We start from the raw sequence: 13,285 nt of genomic DNA on the forward strand, positions 1-13,285 counted from the left end.
AGGGGTTTGTGCGGGGAGAAGGGTGCAACAATGAATGAATGGAATCCCAAAATCTCTGTAGATGTTCATTGAAATGAAAAATAAACAAACTAAATTAATAAAAAAAAAGAGGGAAAAAAAGTCATAGTCTTGAAAATTCTGTATAGTTCTTATCTGCACAAATGGCAATTAGAACTATGTAGGATTTGCAAGGTTATGAATTAAAACAAATTTGACAGCAACTGGCATTAGAGTGTCAGGCCTTCCCCCCCCCCTTTTTTTTTCCAGGCCTTTTTTTCTGCAGTACTGTTACGTGGATTTGAACTATCAATCATTCAGTTAACCAGAACAAAGTGCCCGTGCTAGTCAACATCCTTATACTGCTGTGAGAAATTAGTGCTGGAGGCTACAAGGGGGGCGGGGGGAGTGGCATTCAATGTTGAAAGAAAAGGAAAATTAGAATACAAAAAACCCCCACAAACCCCACATCTGCATGAGATAATAATATTCACATAAACCTGGAGGCATATTATATGGACAAGGACCAGAATAGAATACATAAAAGCAAGACCATTGGTGTTTTAAAGCAATGAATGTCTTCTTGTTTTTAAATTGCAAATGTCTACAAGAAGTTTGATCTCAAGGAGGCAGGCATTTCTCTGTGTTAGGAAGAGGAAGGATAATGGATGACAGGTCACCTGTAATGCCGAGCCCCCCACAGGGCCAAGAGGAGCAGCACAAGGAGCCCCACCACGCAGACGGCCACCACGGTGAGGTTCTGCTGCTGCCCGTGGCTGGCATGGCGCAGTTCCCACCGCAGCTCCCGGTGCTGACATCTGAACCCGGTGAAGCCAACAATGCATCTGTGACAACAATGCATAAACAGAGGTCATCAGTAACGCTTGCCATGGAATGCTTATATAATTCAGACTGGATATCTGGCCATCTCCCAGCCTCTGCTTTTCCAGACTCAGCTGTTTGGAAGCATATGGAAAATCCATTAAGTGTCACTTGAAAGAACTGTGACCACAAGTTAATGTAGCAGGGACCTCTCCCCGTGGTCTGTCTGCCCTGGGATTGACAGGAGAGTATTGGCATATCACCTCTATGAAGCATTCCCAAACATTGAGCAAAGATCAATTTCTCTTATTAAAAAATTCTGAGGTGCCACCTTTTACGAATCACCAGCAAGTACCTCTGTTGTAAGAGTCAAAGGGAGGATTTGAATGAAATGTTTGACCACCAGACAATGAAGATAGGCTATGAAGATAAGCATGTGAAGAGAGGGTCCCTGTACCTAGACAAGGCTAGTCTCTGAAAAGGAGATAAAACCAAAAATGCTGAGGGAAATTTTTCTGCTTAAAAAAAAATCACTATTAGTCCCAAAGGGAGCTTTATGGAATAGTACATAGGAAGTTGTTCTGCCAGCCCAAAGATGGGTGGTTTGAATCCACCAGCTGTCCCTCAGGAGAAAGAGGAATAATCTCCTCCTGTACAATTTACAGCCTCCCATATTCCACTGGAACATCAGCTATGAGTTGGTTCCAACTCCTTGGCAAGGAGGTTTTCTTATTAACCCAAGAGAAAATGTCTCAGTTTTGACATACAGACTCAACTTGTTGTTGTTGTTATGTGCAGTCGAGTTGCTTGTGACTCATAGTGACCCTATGTACAACAGCCCTTAACCCTGCTCTATCCTGTGCCAACTTCACCGTCTCTGACACCCCTACTCTCATTATCCCACTCACAGAATCGATCCATCTCATTAAGGGTCTTCTCCCGTGCTGTCCCTCCACTCTCCTAAACATGATGTCCCTCTCCAAGGATCTCCTTGCAACATGTCCAAATATATCAGATGAAGCTTCAGCATCTTTGACTCCAAGGAGCAGCCCGGTTTCACCCTCTGCAGGACAAAACTGTTTGTTCTTCTAGCAGTTCATGGTATATTTGACACTCCTCTCCAGCACCACATCTCAAAGGCATCAATTCTCTTTCTATAATCCCTAGTCACTGTCCAGCTCTCCAATGAATAGCACACTATTGTGAAGACTATGGCCTGGATCTGGTGCGCCTTAGTCTCCAGCCTGACATCATTGCTCTTCAGTACTCTGAAGAGGTCTCTGACAGCTGACTTTCCCAAAGCAATTAGTCTCTTCATTTCCTGGCTGCTGGTACTGAGAGTGTTGATTGTGGAGCCAAGTAAACTAAAACTGTTTACTATCTCAATCTCTTCACCATCCATAATGATACTGTCATTTGGCCCAGTGGAGAGAATCTTTTGTTTTCTTGTTGTTGAGTTTCAATCCATATTGAAGACTGCAGTCCCTGACCTTCTGCAGCAAGCGCTTCGGGTCCTCCTCAGTTTTAGCAAGCAGGGATGTGTCATATGCACAACATAGGTTCTTAATGAATCTTCCACCACTCCTGATGCCACATTCCTTCTCATACAGCCCAGTGTCGCGAATGGTCTGTTGTGCATACAGATTGAAAAGGTATGGAGGCAAATACATTCCTGGCAGACACCCTTCCCTATTTTGAACCAGGCAGTGTCTCCTTGCTCTGTTCTGACAACTGCCTCTTGGTTAAAGTATAGGTTTCTCATTAGCACAATCAAATGTTCTGGGATTCCCATTCTTCTCAGAGTCAGCCACAGCTTGTGATTCACACAGTCAAAAGCCTTTGCATAGTCAATGAAGCACACATAGACATTCCTCTAGCACTCTCTGCTTTCTGCCATCTAACATTAGCTATAATAGCTATAATATAACCTATTCTATTTAGTAAGAAAAAAAGAAAACCCACAACTATTTGGAGGAAGAGAAGGGACTTTCATCCATAAACATTTAGCTGTCTCAATGAAATTACTAATAGAAAGATCAGCAATCAACAGAAATGAAGAACCTTTACAGTAAATGAAGCAATGCTGCCATCTGCTGGGAATACACACTTCCAGCCAGTATTGGGTTGGTTAGAAATAAAAGCCAAGGACTGAGCAATTGTACTCCTGTATTCTTTATGAGAGTCAATCTCAGTCCAGCTCTCTATATCCTCTCTTTCATTGCCATTGAGTTGGAACTCACTCATAGTTGACACTCCAGTGGGTTTTCAGAGGCTGTTACCTGCACAATAAGGACTGCTCGTCTTTCTTCTGAAGAGCAGTTGGTGGATTTGAACTGTGAGCCTTTGAGCTGGCATTGAACTATTAATGCTATTATGCATTAATACTTCAATTAATAATGCAATTATCCATTAAGTCTCCAGAGCTCAATAGACCATTCTGTATGGATAAATCTTAAAAATATACTAGCAAACATTTCATGATGTACGATAGATTTGGAACTGACCCATAGCTGATCCTCCAGCGGATTTTCAGAGGCAGTTAATCGTACAGAAGGAGATTGCCCATCCTTCTCCTGCAGAGCAGCAGATGGCCTTGAACCAGGAGCTTTTGGGATTGCAGCCCAACTTCTTGCCACTAGGCCACCAAAGCTCCCTCATTTCACTATGTTCACTTATAATTCTTTCCTTTTTTTTGCACTGGATTGATTAATTATCTGTTTATGTCCTCAATTTCCTTTAAGACTTAACGGGATTCATAGAGAACTTATACCAGTTTCCACATTGGTAGGATGGAAAAAAAAAAAACCCAATCCAACATTGGACTAAGCTCAAGGAAGGTACAGATTATGGCTCTGGTTCTATTTTTAGTAAGTCTGTCTTGGAGAGGGTGAAACCTTGGAGGCTAGGATTTTAAACTCCATCTCACATACTTTGGTCACGTGGCAAGAAGGGACTGATCTTTGGAGAAGGAGGACATCATGCTTGGAAGGGTGGAGGAACAGCACAGGAGAGGAAGATCCTGGATGAGATGGATTGATACAGTGACTAGAGCAATGGTAGGCATGTCAGAGTCAGTGACACTGGCTCAGGACAGGACAGGCTTCAGAGCTGTTTTATACAGCGTTGCTATGAATCACAGGTTCCTTGATGGCACTAACAACAACAACAACAGGAGCTCAGTAAGTCACTTTCAGGGGAAGAAAGAAAATGGAACTAGCATTTGTTAAGTATCTTACATGCCTAGTATCATGGAAGGTACTTTTAATTACTTTCAAGAGCAATGCTAACAATAGTTCCATTTTATAGATAGGAAAACTGAAGTCCAAACGGGCTAAATAATGGATACAAGGTAACACAACTAGCAAATCATCTGAAACCAAAACCAAATCAGCTATTGTCTAATTAATTTCAATCCTGATAACCCCCTGCGTTTCAGAGCAGACCGCTCCACCAGATTTCCTTGGTACCACGAAAGAAAGATGTCGCCATCCACGTTCGTAAAGATTGAAAAACTCAAACTCACTTCTCTCTAGTTGGGACCAACTCCAAGTTAACCCTCTATGGGGTTTCTGAGGCTGGGATTAGATGGCTCATCCTTCTCCCATAGAGCTGTGAGTATATTTGAACTACTGTGGAAGCATGATCTTGGGGTTAAGTGCAATTCCCTACAGACCACATACTCAGTGCCCCCACCCAGAGCTCTTCATGAAGACTTCATCCAAGAAAACGATGGAGTTTGCATTTTTCTACTCTCACACACGATATTATTATGACGTTGTTGTTGTTATTTGCCACTGAGTGGGAACTGACTCATAGCTGACCCACCAGCAGATTGTCAGAGTCTGTAATCACACAGGAGGAGATTGTTCATTTTCCCCCTGAGGAATAGCTGGTGGATTCAAACCGCCTGCCTTTGGGTTGACAGTGTAACGCCTTACCACGAAGCCTCACGAGTTACAAAGAGTTAGAATCAACTAGATGGTCACGTTGATGGTTCTTGGGTTTGGGTTTGGGTTTCCCTGGTTTAGAGAAGACTTGCCCAAAAGGGTGTATGTTGGTTCAAGCACATGTAATTTGGCTTCTGACAGTTTCAGGCCAGGAAATTTGAGGGACATCATGGACACAGAGACTTCTAGTTCTAACTTCCTCTGAACCACAATAGGACATGTTGAGTTTTGTAAGAAATGTCCACAGCCTACAAGCAAGGTCAGCAGAATCTTTCCTTCATAACCTGTTCATACCATTAAGAACACTTTGTAAGGAATTACATCTATGGAAAGTTTCCAATAATATTTGTGGTGGTAAATGCCATTGAGTTTGCTCCAATTCATCGCCACATCTTGGTAGAACTGAAGGAAGCCCTGCCTGATGCTATGCTGTCCTCACAATCTCTGTCTATTGTTGTGGTCACTGTGTCAATTCATGCCACTGAGGAGGAAACAGAGATTTGTTATCACGGAATTAATGGCACAAGTTCATCAGGACAAGAGAAAGGAAGAGCTGAATTCTTAAACTGAACTACGTTTTTATGAAACGGAGAATTAAAAAGCAAAGATATTGTCCCAATTATTGTGAATTAGGTAATATTTTTTTAATTTTAATTTATTTTTCATTTCAATGAACATCTACAGAGATTTTGGAATTCCATTCATTCATTGGTGCACCCTTCTCCCCGCCCACCTCCCCCCCCTTTGCTCCTCTCCTTGAAAAGCAAAAGAAAAACTCCCCCATTGGTACAAAATCCCCCCCGCACCTCCCCCAACCCCACCCCCAACCCCAAATATAATCCACTCTGCAACCCTCATTGCGTACTCGTATGATAAACATAATTCCCTAAAATATACTTTTAAACTATTCTCTCCCCCATAGACTTCAATGCCGAAAACATATTTCATCCAGTTTTTCTTAAGAAAAGGTTCTTAAATGTTAATATTACCTCCTATTTAATTGTCATTCTTCAGCAACTAATTTATAAATCATTAGCAAGCAAATAGGATCTTTTCATCCAGCTTTAAATGACAGAAAGAAAAGCAGTGTTCTAAAGAGTTCATTAATCATTTAACAAATAGATGATATCAATTCCAAATGAAAATATTGTTCTAAATGTAGTGTGCAGTCCTTTGATGCACTGTATTTTATTATAGCGTTATAGTCCAAATTTTAAGTGTCATAAACTATGACATGATAAAATAGGACTTTTATTAATTTCATTTTGGGGATAATAAGAAGTAATGAAAAGATTCAAAACAATTTATTTCTTAGTATTTAAATAAAAAAATAACTAGGTTTAAGTACTATATCTTAGCTTTAATAATTACACTATGTGATTATGAACCTAAGAAGTAGAATCCTATTAGTGCTGAGTCATTTTGACTAATATTCATGAACATTTCTCATTCTTTCTGTGTGGTTGACAAGGTTTATAATGTAAGAGTACATATTTTGTCACAAAATATAACATACTACTCCAATAATTTAGGTTATGTTTAAGCTTATTACTATGGATAAAGTAATGAAAGCCTGTGAGTATATAACACCTTTTTGTGAGGATCAGAATATTTAATTACTTCTTCCCCAGGCACGAAGATGAAGTCATTGGTCAGAAGTATAGTCATGGGAGACTTATTTATTCTTTGGTATCTGCAGTTTCTATACAGTGAATATATAAAATTAATGAAGAGCAAAATTTTAGCTAGGTATGGTGAATATTTAAGGCTTCCTGAAAAGTCTACTGAGAAAGCACAGAAGAAGTATCAGAGTTTTAGGCCTCCAATCCAACTGTCAAGTTGACACTTTGCCTACTTTGAAGCTCTTATTGGGAAGGAGAATAATACACAGAGAAAGCAAACAGGGAAAATTACTATATCCAGAAATTGTTACAAAACATCAAAGAAGTAAAAACCCAACTATGTGAATGTGAAGAGAAAAAAACCCCCAAACCTTGGGGTTTTAAATAATTAGAGAAAAAAAGAAATCCAGTTGTGATTATGTACAGCTAACCCATCAACCAGTTGCCATTGAACAGATTCCAATCCATAATGACACCATTTTTTTCCCTCAAAGGTAGAATTGTGCTCTACAAGGTTTCCAGGGCTATGACCCTCTGGACTCAAATTACCAGGCTTTTCTACTGAGGTGCCTCTGGGTAGGTTCAAACCACCAACCTTTGGGTTAGTAGTTTAGCATTTAACCATTTGTGCCACCTGGGGACTCCATGAATGTGTACAACCTTTTGGCAAATCCAGAAACACATTGTGGATACTATCCAAATATTTGGCAAAAAAGAAATTAAAGTTTAAAGAATTAGTTCACAAATCTGAATTTTTTAATTAAGAGGAAAAAGTTTACTCTCCAGACTGTACTTAAAGTAGGGGGCATGGTGGTGATTCAAAGGCAGACTTCTTGCCTTCCCTTGGGAGACCTGAGTTTCATTTTTGACCAGAGCACTTCAAGCATCACTACCAATCTGTCAGCAGAGGGCTGTTCAGGGCTGCATGATGTATTAGCAAGTTTTAAGAGAGCTTGCAGGCCAAGATGGACTAGGAAGGAAGGTCTGGTGATCTACTTCTGAAAATCAGCAAATGATTAACTGTTTTGATTAGGAGTCAAATCTAAGACTGACCATGGGGTTGTACAAGAGTGGGCAGCAGGACTGGGTTTTGCTCTCCATGGGGTTATCAGAAGTGTGGGGACAACTTCAGAATATTCAGGTAAAAGTCACAAATTCCCCAGGTTTATATTCCCACTGATCTTTGCCAGGGGCAGGTGCGGCAGGGGGCAAGAGAAGCACATTCACACACAAGCACACAATCATATAGCAATATATTTGTTTCAGAAGGAGAATTCTAAGGAGGCATTCAGGCATAGCATGTAATGTGTTGCGCTGCTAACCTAAAGGTCAGTGGTTCAAATTCACTAGCCATTCTGAGGGAGAAAGATGGGCATTCTCTTCTTGTAAATATTTACATCTTTATAAACCTGATAGAAGGCCACCTTGAAGCAGAATTGACTTGATAACAGTGGTTTTGCTTGGATTTTAAAGAGAGATTTAATTGTTACTGAAATCTCCTCGGTATATACATATTAGATAAAAACTATGAACTTCAATGTCCAATTTGAAAGACAAGTTTCACTTACATGCATGCATACTGCTCTTCTGGTTCAATGTGGATGCATATGCCTCCATTGAGGCAGTACCCATCGTATGACGGAGGACATCTGTGGTAGATATGTCTCCCAGACTGGAGGTCATCATCCCTGAGAGGAGAAGGTGAAGTTGTGCCTAGAAGAATCAACAGCATTACTTTCATTTTCTAATGCCACTATGGCTTCTCTGGAATCTATATGAAGAACTAGTTTTTAAGAATGGTTAAATGGTGTCTTTTGGTGGCAAAACTAGCTAGAGAAACAATAGTCCCACCTCCCCTCACCAGGTCTTATGCATCTTCCTTGAAGCCAGTTCTTTCTTTAGGTTCAGTGTTATTTGATGTGAAGCACATTGGAAGCAGTTAAGAGCATGATCAAACCAATGTCACCATGTATAAAGTCGCTAATCCGTTGTGAAAGCAAATCTGTCAGCCATGCGCACGCACAAACCATGCACGATGACAGCTAGCTTTAAGAGCATTTCATGAAACAGCCAATGTCTCTTCATGGCTTGAAAACCACCCACCAACACACAGTCCATTAGCCTCAATATTCCGAGAGTCTAACAAATGTCACCCACACAGTGATTTCTTCTAAAAACTATTTAACATCGAGGGAATCCTCCAAAAACAAGATTGTAGCAACTCTGACAGAAAAGAAATGTTATCAAAATGTAAGGGAATGCCAAGGTGATAAAGTCCCATTCATTGAGTGGTTTACCACTCCTTAAAAGAAAAGCATTCTTGAGCTCAGTTTCCAGGGCCTTTTAAGAAGAGTAAATCATCTGAATTAAGTGGCATGTTCAACAAGCAAAAGAGGAGACTGGGTCAAGCAAGCAGTTTTTTTAGCAGCTGCTAACCTAAAAGTTAGACGTTCAAACCCACTAAGCAGATGTGCAGAAGATAAGCCTGGTAATCAGCTTCTGTAAAGATTAAGGTCCAGACAAACCCTACTCTAATGCGTGGGGTTGGTAAGAGCTGGGAGCTGGTTCGACACAGTCAGCAACAACAAAATAGAGACCCAAGCTAGCTCAGAACTTCCTTTCCTGCGTGTGTTTTCTGCTTTAAGGACTAAAAAAAGCAAACAGTGGGTGGTAAGGTGATGTGGAAAGGACCATCATTCCTGTTTAGGGGGCTTGAGGAAACCAGTTTCCCTCCTTGGGCGCTGAGGGTGAGAAGATTCTGAGAAGGTTTAGAAAGCAGGAAACCATCATGAACATTTACACAGAAGGAAAAGACAGGTGGCATTCCAATTCAGATGAAGAAATAGTAGATGTTTAAAGCAATATGTTAAAACCTTTGGAAGTGATTAAAAATAATAAAAGTGCAGACATCCTCACAGAACCGCTTAGCCCAGCGGAAGTTTTCCAGCAGCCCCAGAAATCAACATTACAAATCAAGAGATTAGTTGTAGAGTTAAAGAGAACCACCTGTGTTCCCACCTTTATTGAACTGTGAGTAATAAAAAAGGATTTATGCCAGATGCTATTAAATTAAGGCAACTTGGACCATTTCAAATTCTCATTCCCTGCACCAGCCAATCATGAAAGCAAACTCCCCAGTTTGTCTGAATGGAATAATTTCTTGACTCTCTAATGCAAACACACTTGGGAACAGAAACTTTTCTGAATCAAGTTCCTCCTCTTTTATCTATGCCTCCTACCAATCTATCAAGGCAAGTTTGCCCAGGTTCAGACAGGCTGCTGAGGTACATGTGAGCGTAATTTCTCTCAATGTTTAGACAGATGGCATGTTCTACCCAGGGGTACGTGCCTAGTGGACACCCACCAATACCTGTCAGCAAAGTGGAAGGAAGGGGAGGAGAACAGGGTACTTGCAAGGAAAGGCAGCAATATATCTGAAGTTAAACATCTTTACCTTCTGTAATACTCCATCTTCTCAGAGCCTTACCCATTTCTAGGCTTAAAATAAGGTCATGAAAAGAAAAGAAAACAAAACAAAAAAGGGTTGTTGCCATTGAGCCAGAGCTGACTCATTGTTAACCTTTTAGGGGCTTTTCCAAAGGCTGTAACTCATTCAGGAGAAGATCTTCCTCTCACTCAGTCACTGATGGATTTGAATCATCCAAGAGGTGCCACATTTGGGTAAGTGCACAGAACACTACTGGACCTGGATTAGATCACCTGAGTTCACTACGAGAGCTCATTGTTGTTGTTATGTGCTATCAAGTTGTTTGCGACCCATAGCGATCCTATGTACAACAGCCCTGAGACCTGCTCTATCCTGTGCCAACATTTTTGTCTCTGACACACCTGCCCTCATTACCCAGTCACTGAATCAATCCATCTCATCAAGGACCTTCCTCTCCTGTGCTGTCCCTCCACCCTCCCAAACATGATGTCCCTCTCCAAGGACTGGTCATTCTTTGCAACGTGTCCAAAATATGTCAGATGAAGCTTCAGAATCCTTACCTCGAAGGAGCAGCTGGGTTTCACCCTCTCTTTAGGAGGAGGGAAAGGATGGTACAATGCGTAGTGGATGTTGAGCTTTTAGGGTCAGGATTAGGGTGGAATCCAAAAGGGGATGGGATCTGGATTAATGATGAGAGTTGATTGAACAAGACAAACTTGTCTAGGGTCACCAAATTGCACTGTGACAACTGCTAAATTGGCAAATATTTTGTTGCGCATATTTGCCCCAACTAAAACACACGCACATACAACCAACCAAACAGGAACATACACCTGTGAATGTTGGAGAGAGAGAGAGATGATTTATGTGCCTCGGTTACACACCCACTCAGGTGTATCATTTTTCCAACTCAAAGCTAGATGAATTCCTACTGCTCAGGAGGAATGAAGAAGACCTTCCAACATAACCAGCTAAGCAGGGTGAGACAGAGACTGGCAGACATTTACAAGTTCAGATCCTAAAGATTCGTACTTTCACACATGATGCTTAGTCACTGGCTTACATGTTCTTTCAAATAAGACATATTTGCTTTTTCACAAACACTGAAGAAATGAAATCTTCTCATTCATTCCCACCTAATTTTTTTCCTTTTTCAATTACCATCACCCTACTTCTCAAATAATGATATTACTAGGGGAGAAAAAAAATAGCCTACTAGATTCTTTCCCCACATTCCATCTCCCTTGTATTCTACTCACAAACACCAACACTGAATTAATCTTCCTAAACTACATTCCACAATCATTGCACCACTTCTTTCAAACGTTGACTCCCTTTGCCTAGAGCTGTGTTGTCCAGCATGATAGCCACTACCCATACGTGAGAATTGTTGTTGTTTTGTACCGTCGAGTCGCTTGTGACTCATAGTGACCCTATGTACAACAGCACTAAGCCCTACTCTGTCCTCTGAAATATACTTATATCTGAAGTGAAACGTATTCTGAGTGTAAAACACACATTAGATTTTGAAGAGATGGGACGTAGAAATGGGTTGAATTGTGTTTATCTAAAACGTGTATTCAGATTGTAAATTCCAGAACCTGTAGATGTGCTCTTATTTGAAAGGAGGATCTTTGCAGATGTAATCAAGTTAAGATAAGGCCACAGTGGAGCTTGTTGTTTGTTGTTATATTCTGTTGAGTCCTCTATTGTTCATAGTGACACTCTGAACAACAGACCTGAGCCTTGCCCGATCCTACACCATTTCCATGATCCCGCACAGGCTTCAGCTCATTGTTACAGTCATTGTGTCAGTCCATCTCCTTCAGAGTCTTCCTTTCTTTCACTGACCTTTCCTGGCATAATATATTTTCCCAAGGACCAGCCTCACCTGACAATATGCCCAAAGTATGTGAGACGTAGTTCACTATCCTCAACCCTAAATCCAATGATTGTGTTCTTATGAGTAGAAAAAGCATAAAGACACGGGAAGAAGACCATGTGATGGTAGAGGCAGAGATAGGAGTGATGTAGACACAATCAAAGAAAAGAAGGTCCATAGCCCGGTGTTCTCTATGACATCTTATTAGACCTCTGTCTTCCACAATGCTGAGAGAATAAATTTCTGTTGTTTTAACCCACCAAGTTGGTGAAAATTTGCTACAATAGTCCTAGGCTATTAATGAAGTACCAAAATAAAAAGAATGTAAATATTTCATGAATAATTTTATATATTATTTACATATTAAAGGGCAATATTTGGATTGTTGTTTGATGCCACAGAGTTGTCCACAACCCACAGAGACCCTATGAACAACTGATCGAAATCTTGCCCTATCCTGTGCCAACCTAATCATCTCTGCCACACTCAGTCCTCTTTGTTACAGTCACTGTTCCAAAAAAGCACTGCTTTAAAGAAAATTTGTTCTTAAAAGGAACCTCACTATTTTACTTTCATAATCATCCGGGATGCTGGGCTGTAGGACGAGGAATGTGGCATCAGGATTGGAGGAAGAGTCATTAACAACCTGCGTTATGCAGATGACACAACCCTGCTTGCTGAAACTGAGGAGGACCTGAAAGGCTTGCTGCAGAAGGTCAAGGACTGAAGCCTTCAATATGGATTGAGGCTCAGTGTCAAGAAGACAAAGATTCTCACCACTGAACCAATTGACAGCATCAGTATGGATGGTGAAGAGATTGTTTTAGTTTACTTGGTTCCACAGTCAACACTCTTGGTACTAGCAGCCAGGAAATCAAGAGACGAATTGCATTGGAAAAGTCAACTGTCAGGGACATCTCCAGAGTACTGAAAAGCAATGATGTCAGGCTGGAGACTAAGGTGCTCCCAATCTGGGCTTTAGTCTTCGCAATTACGTGCAATGTATCAGAGAGCTGGACAGTCAGTAGGGATGATAGAAAGAGAATTGATGCCTTGGAGCTGTGGTTCTGGAGAAGAGTGTTGAATATACCATGGACTGCTAGGAGAACAAACAGGTTTGCCCTGGAGAAGGTGAAGCCGGAATGCTCTTTGGAGTCAAGGATTCTGAAGCTTCATCTGACATACTTTGGGCACGTTGCAAGGAGGGACCAGTCCTTGGAGAGGGACGTCATGCTTGGGTGGATAGAGGGACGGTGCAGGAGAGGAAGACCCTCGAAGAGATGGATTGAGTCAGTGATTAGGCTAGTGGGAGTAGGTGTTGGAGACAGTGAGGTTGGCACAGGATAGAGCAGGGTTTAGGGCTCTTGTACATAGGGTTATTATGAGTTGCAAGTGACTCAATAGCACATAACAACAACAAACAACGTGACTGGTATCAAGCTTTCGACTACACACAGAAATTCTATTTGACAACACTGACCTGGAGAATTACAATCCTAATGACACACTCTTGGATTCCACTCTTCTGCAAACCAACCCAACCACCTTACATGTCTCAATTTCTGCT

The 13,285-nt window shown here is 41.1% G+C and overlaps 1 protein-coding gene across 1 annotated transcript in view; it reads right to left on the reverse strand.

Annotated features, from left to right (window-relative positions):
- Positions 1–13,285, reverse strand: part of EGF (epidermal growth factor) — a 193,244-nt gene that overhangs the window by 28,160 nt on the left and 151,799 nt on the right. Inside the window, 3 exon segments of the mRNA XM_006903614.1 lie at positions 678–842; positions 7,957–8,097; positions 9,632–9,758. Coding sequence (XP_006903676.1) covers positions 678–842; positions 7,957–8,097; positions 9,632–9,758 — 433 coding nt within the window.

This window comes from Elephantulus edwardii, unplaced genomic scaffold (assembly GCF_000299155.1).
Source record: "Elephantulus edwardii isolate Elephantulus edwardi_28Jun2011 unplaced genomic scaffold, EleEdw1.0 scaffold00012, whole genome shotgun sequence".
NCBI lineage: Eukaryota > Metazoa > Chordata > Mammalia > Macroscelidea > Macroscelididae > Elephantulus > Elephantulus edwardii.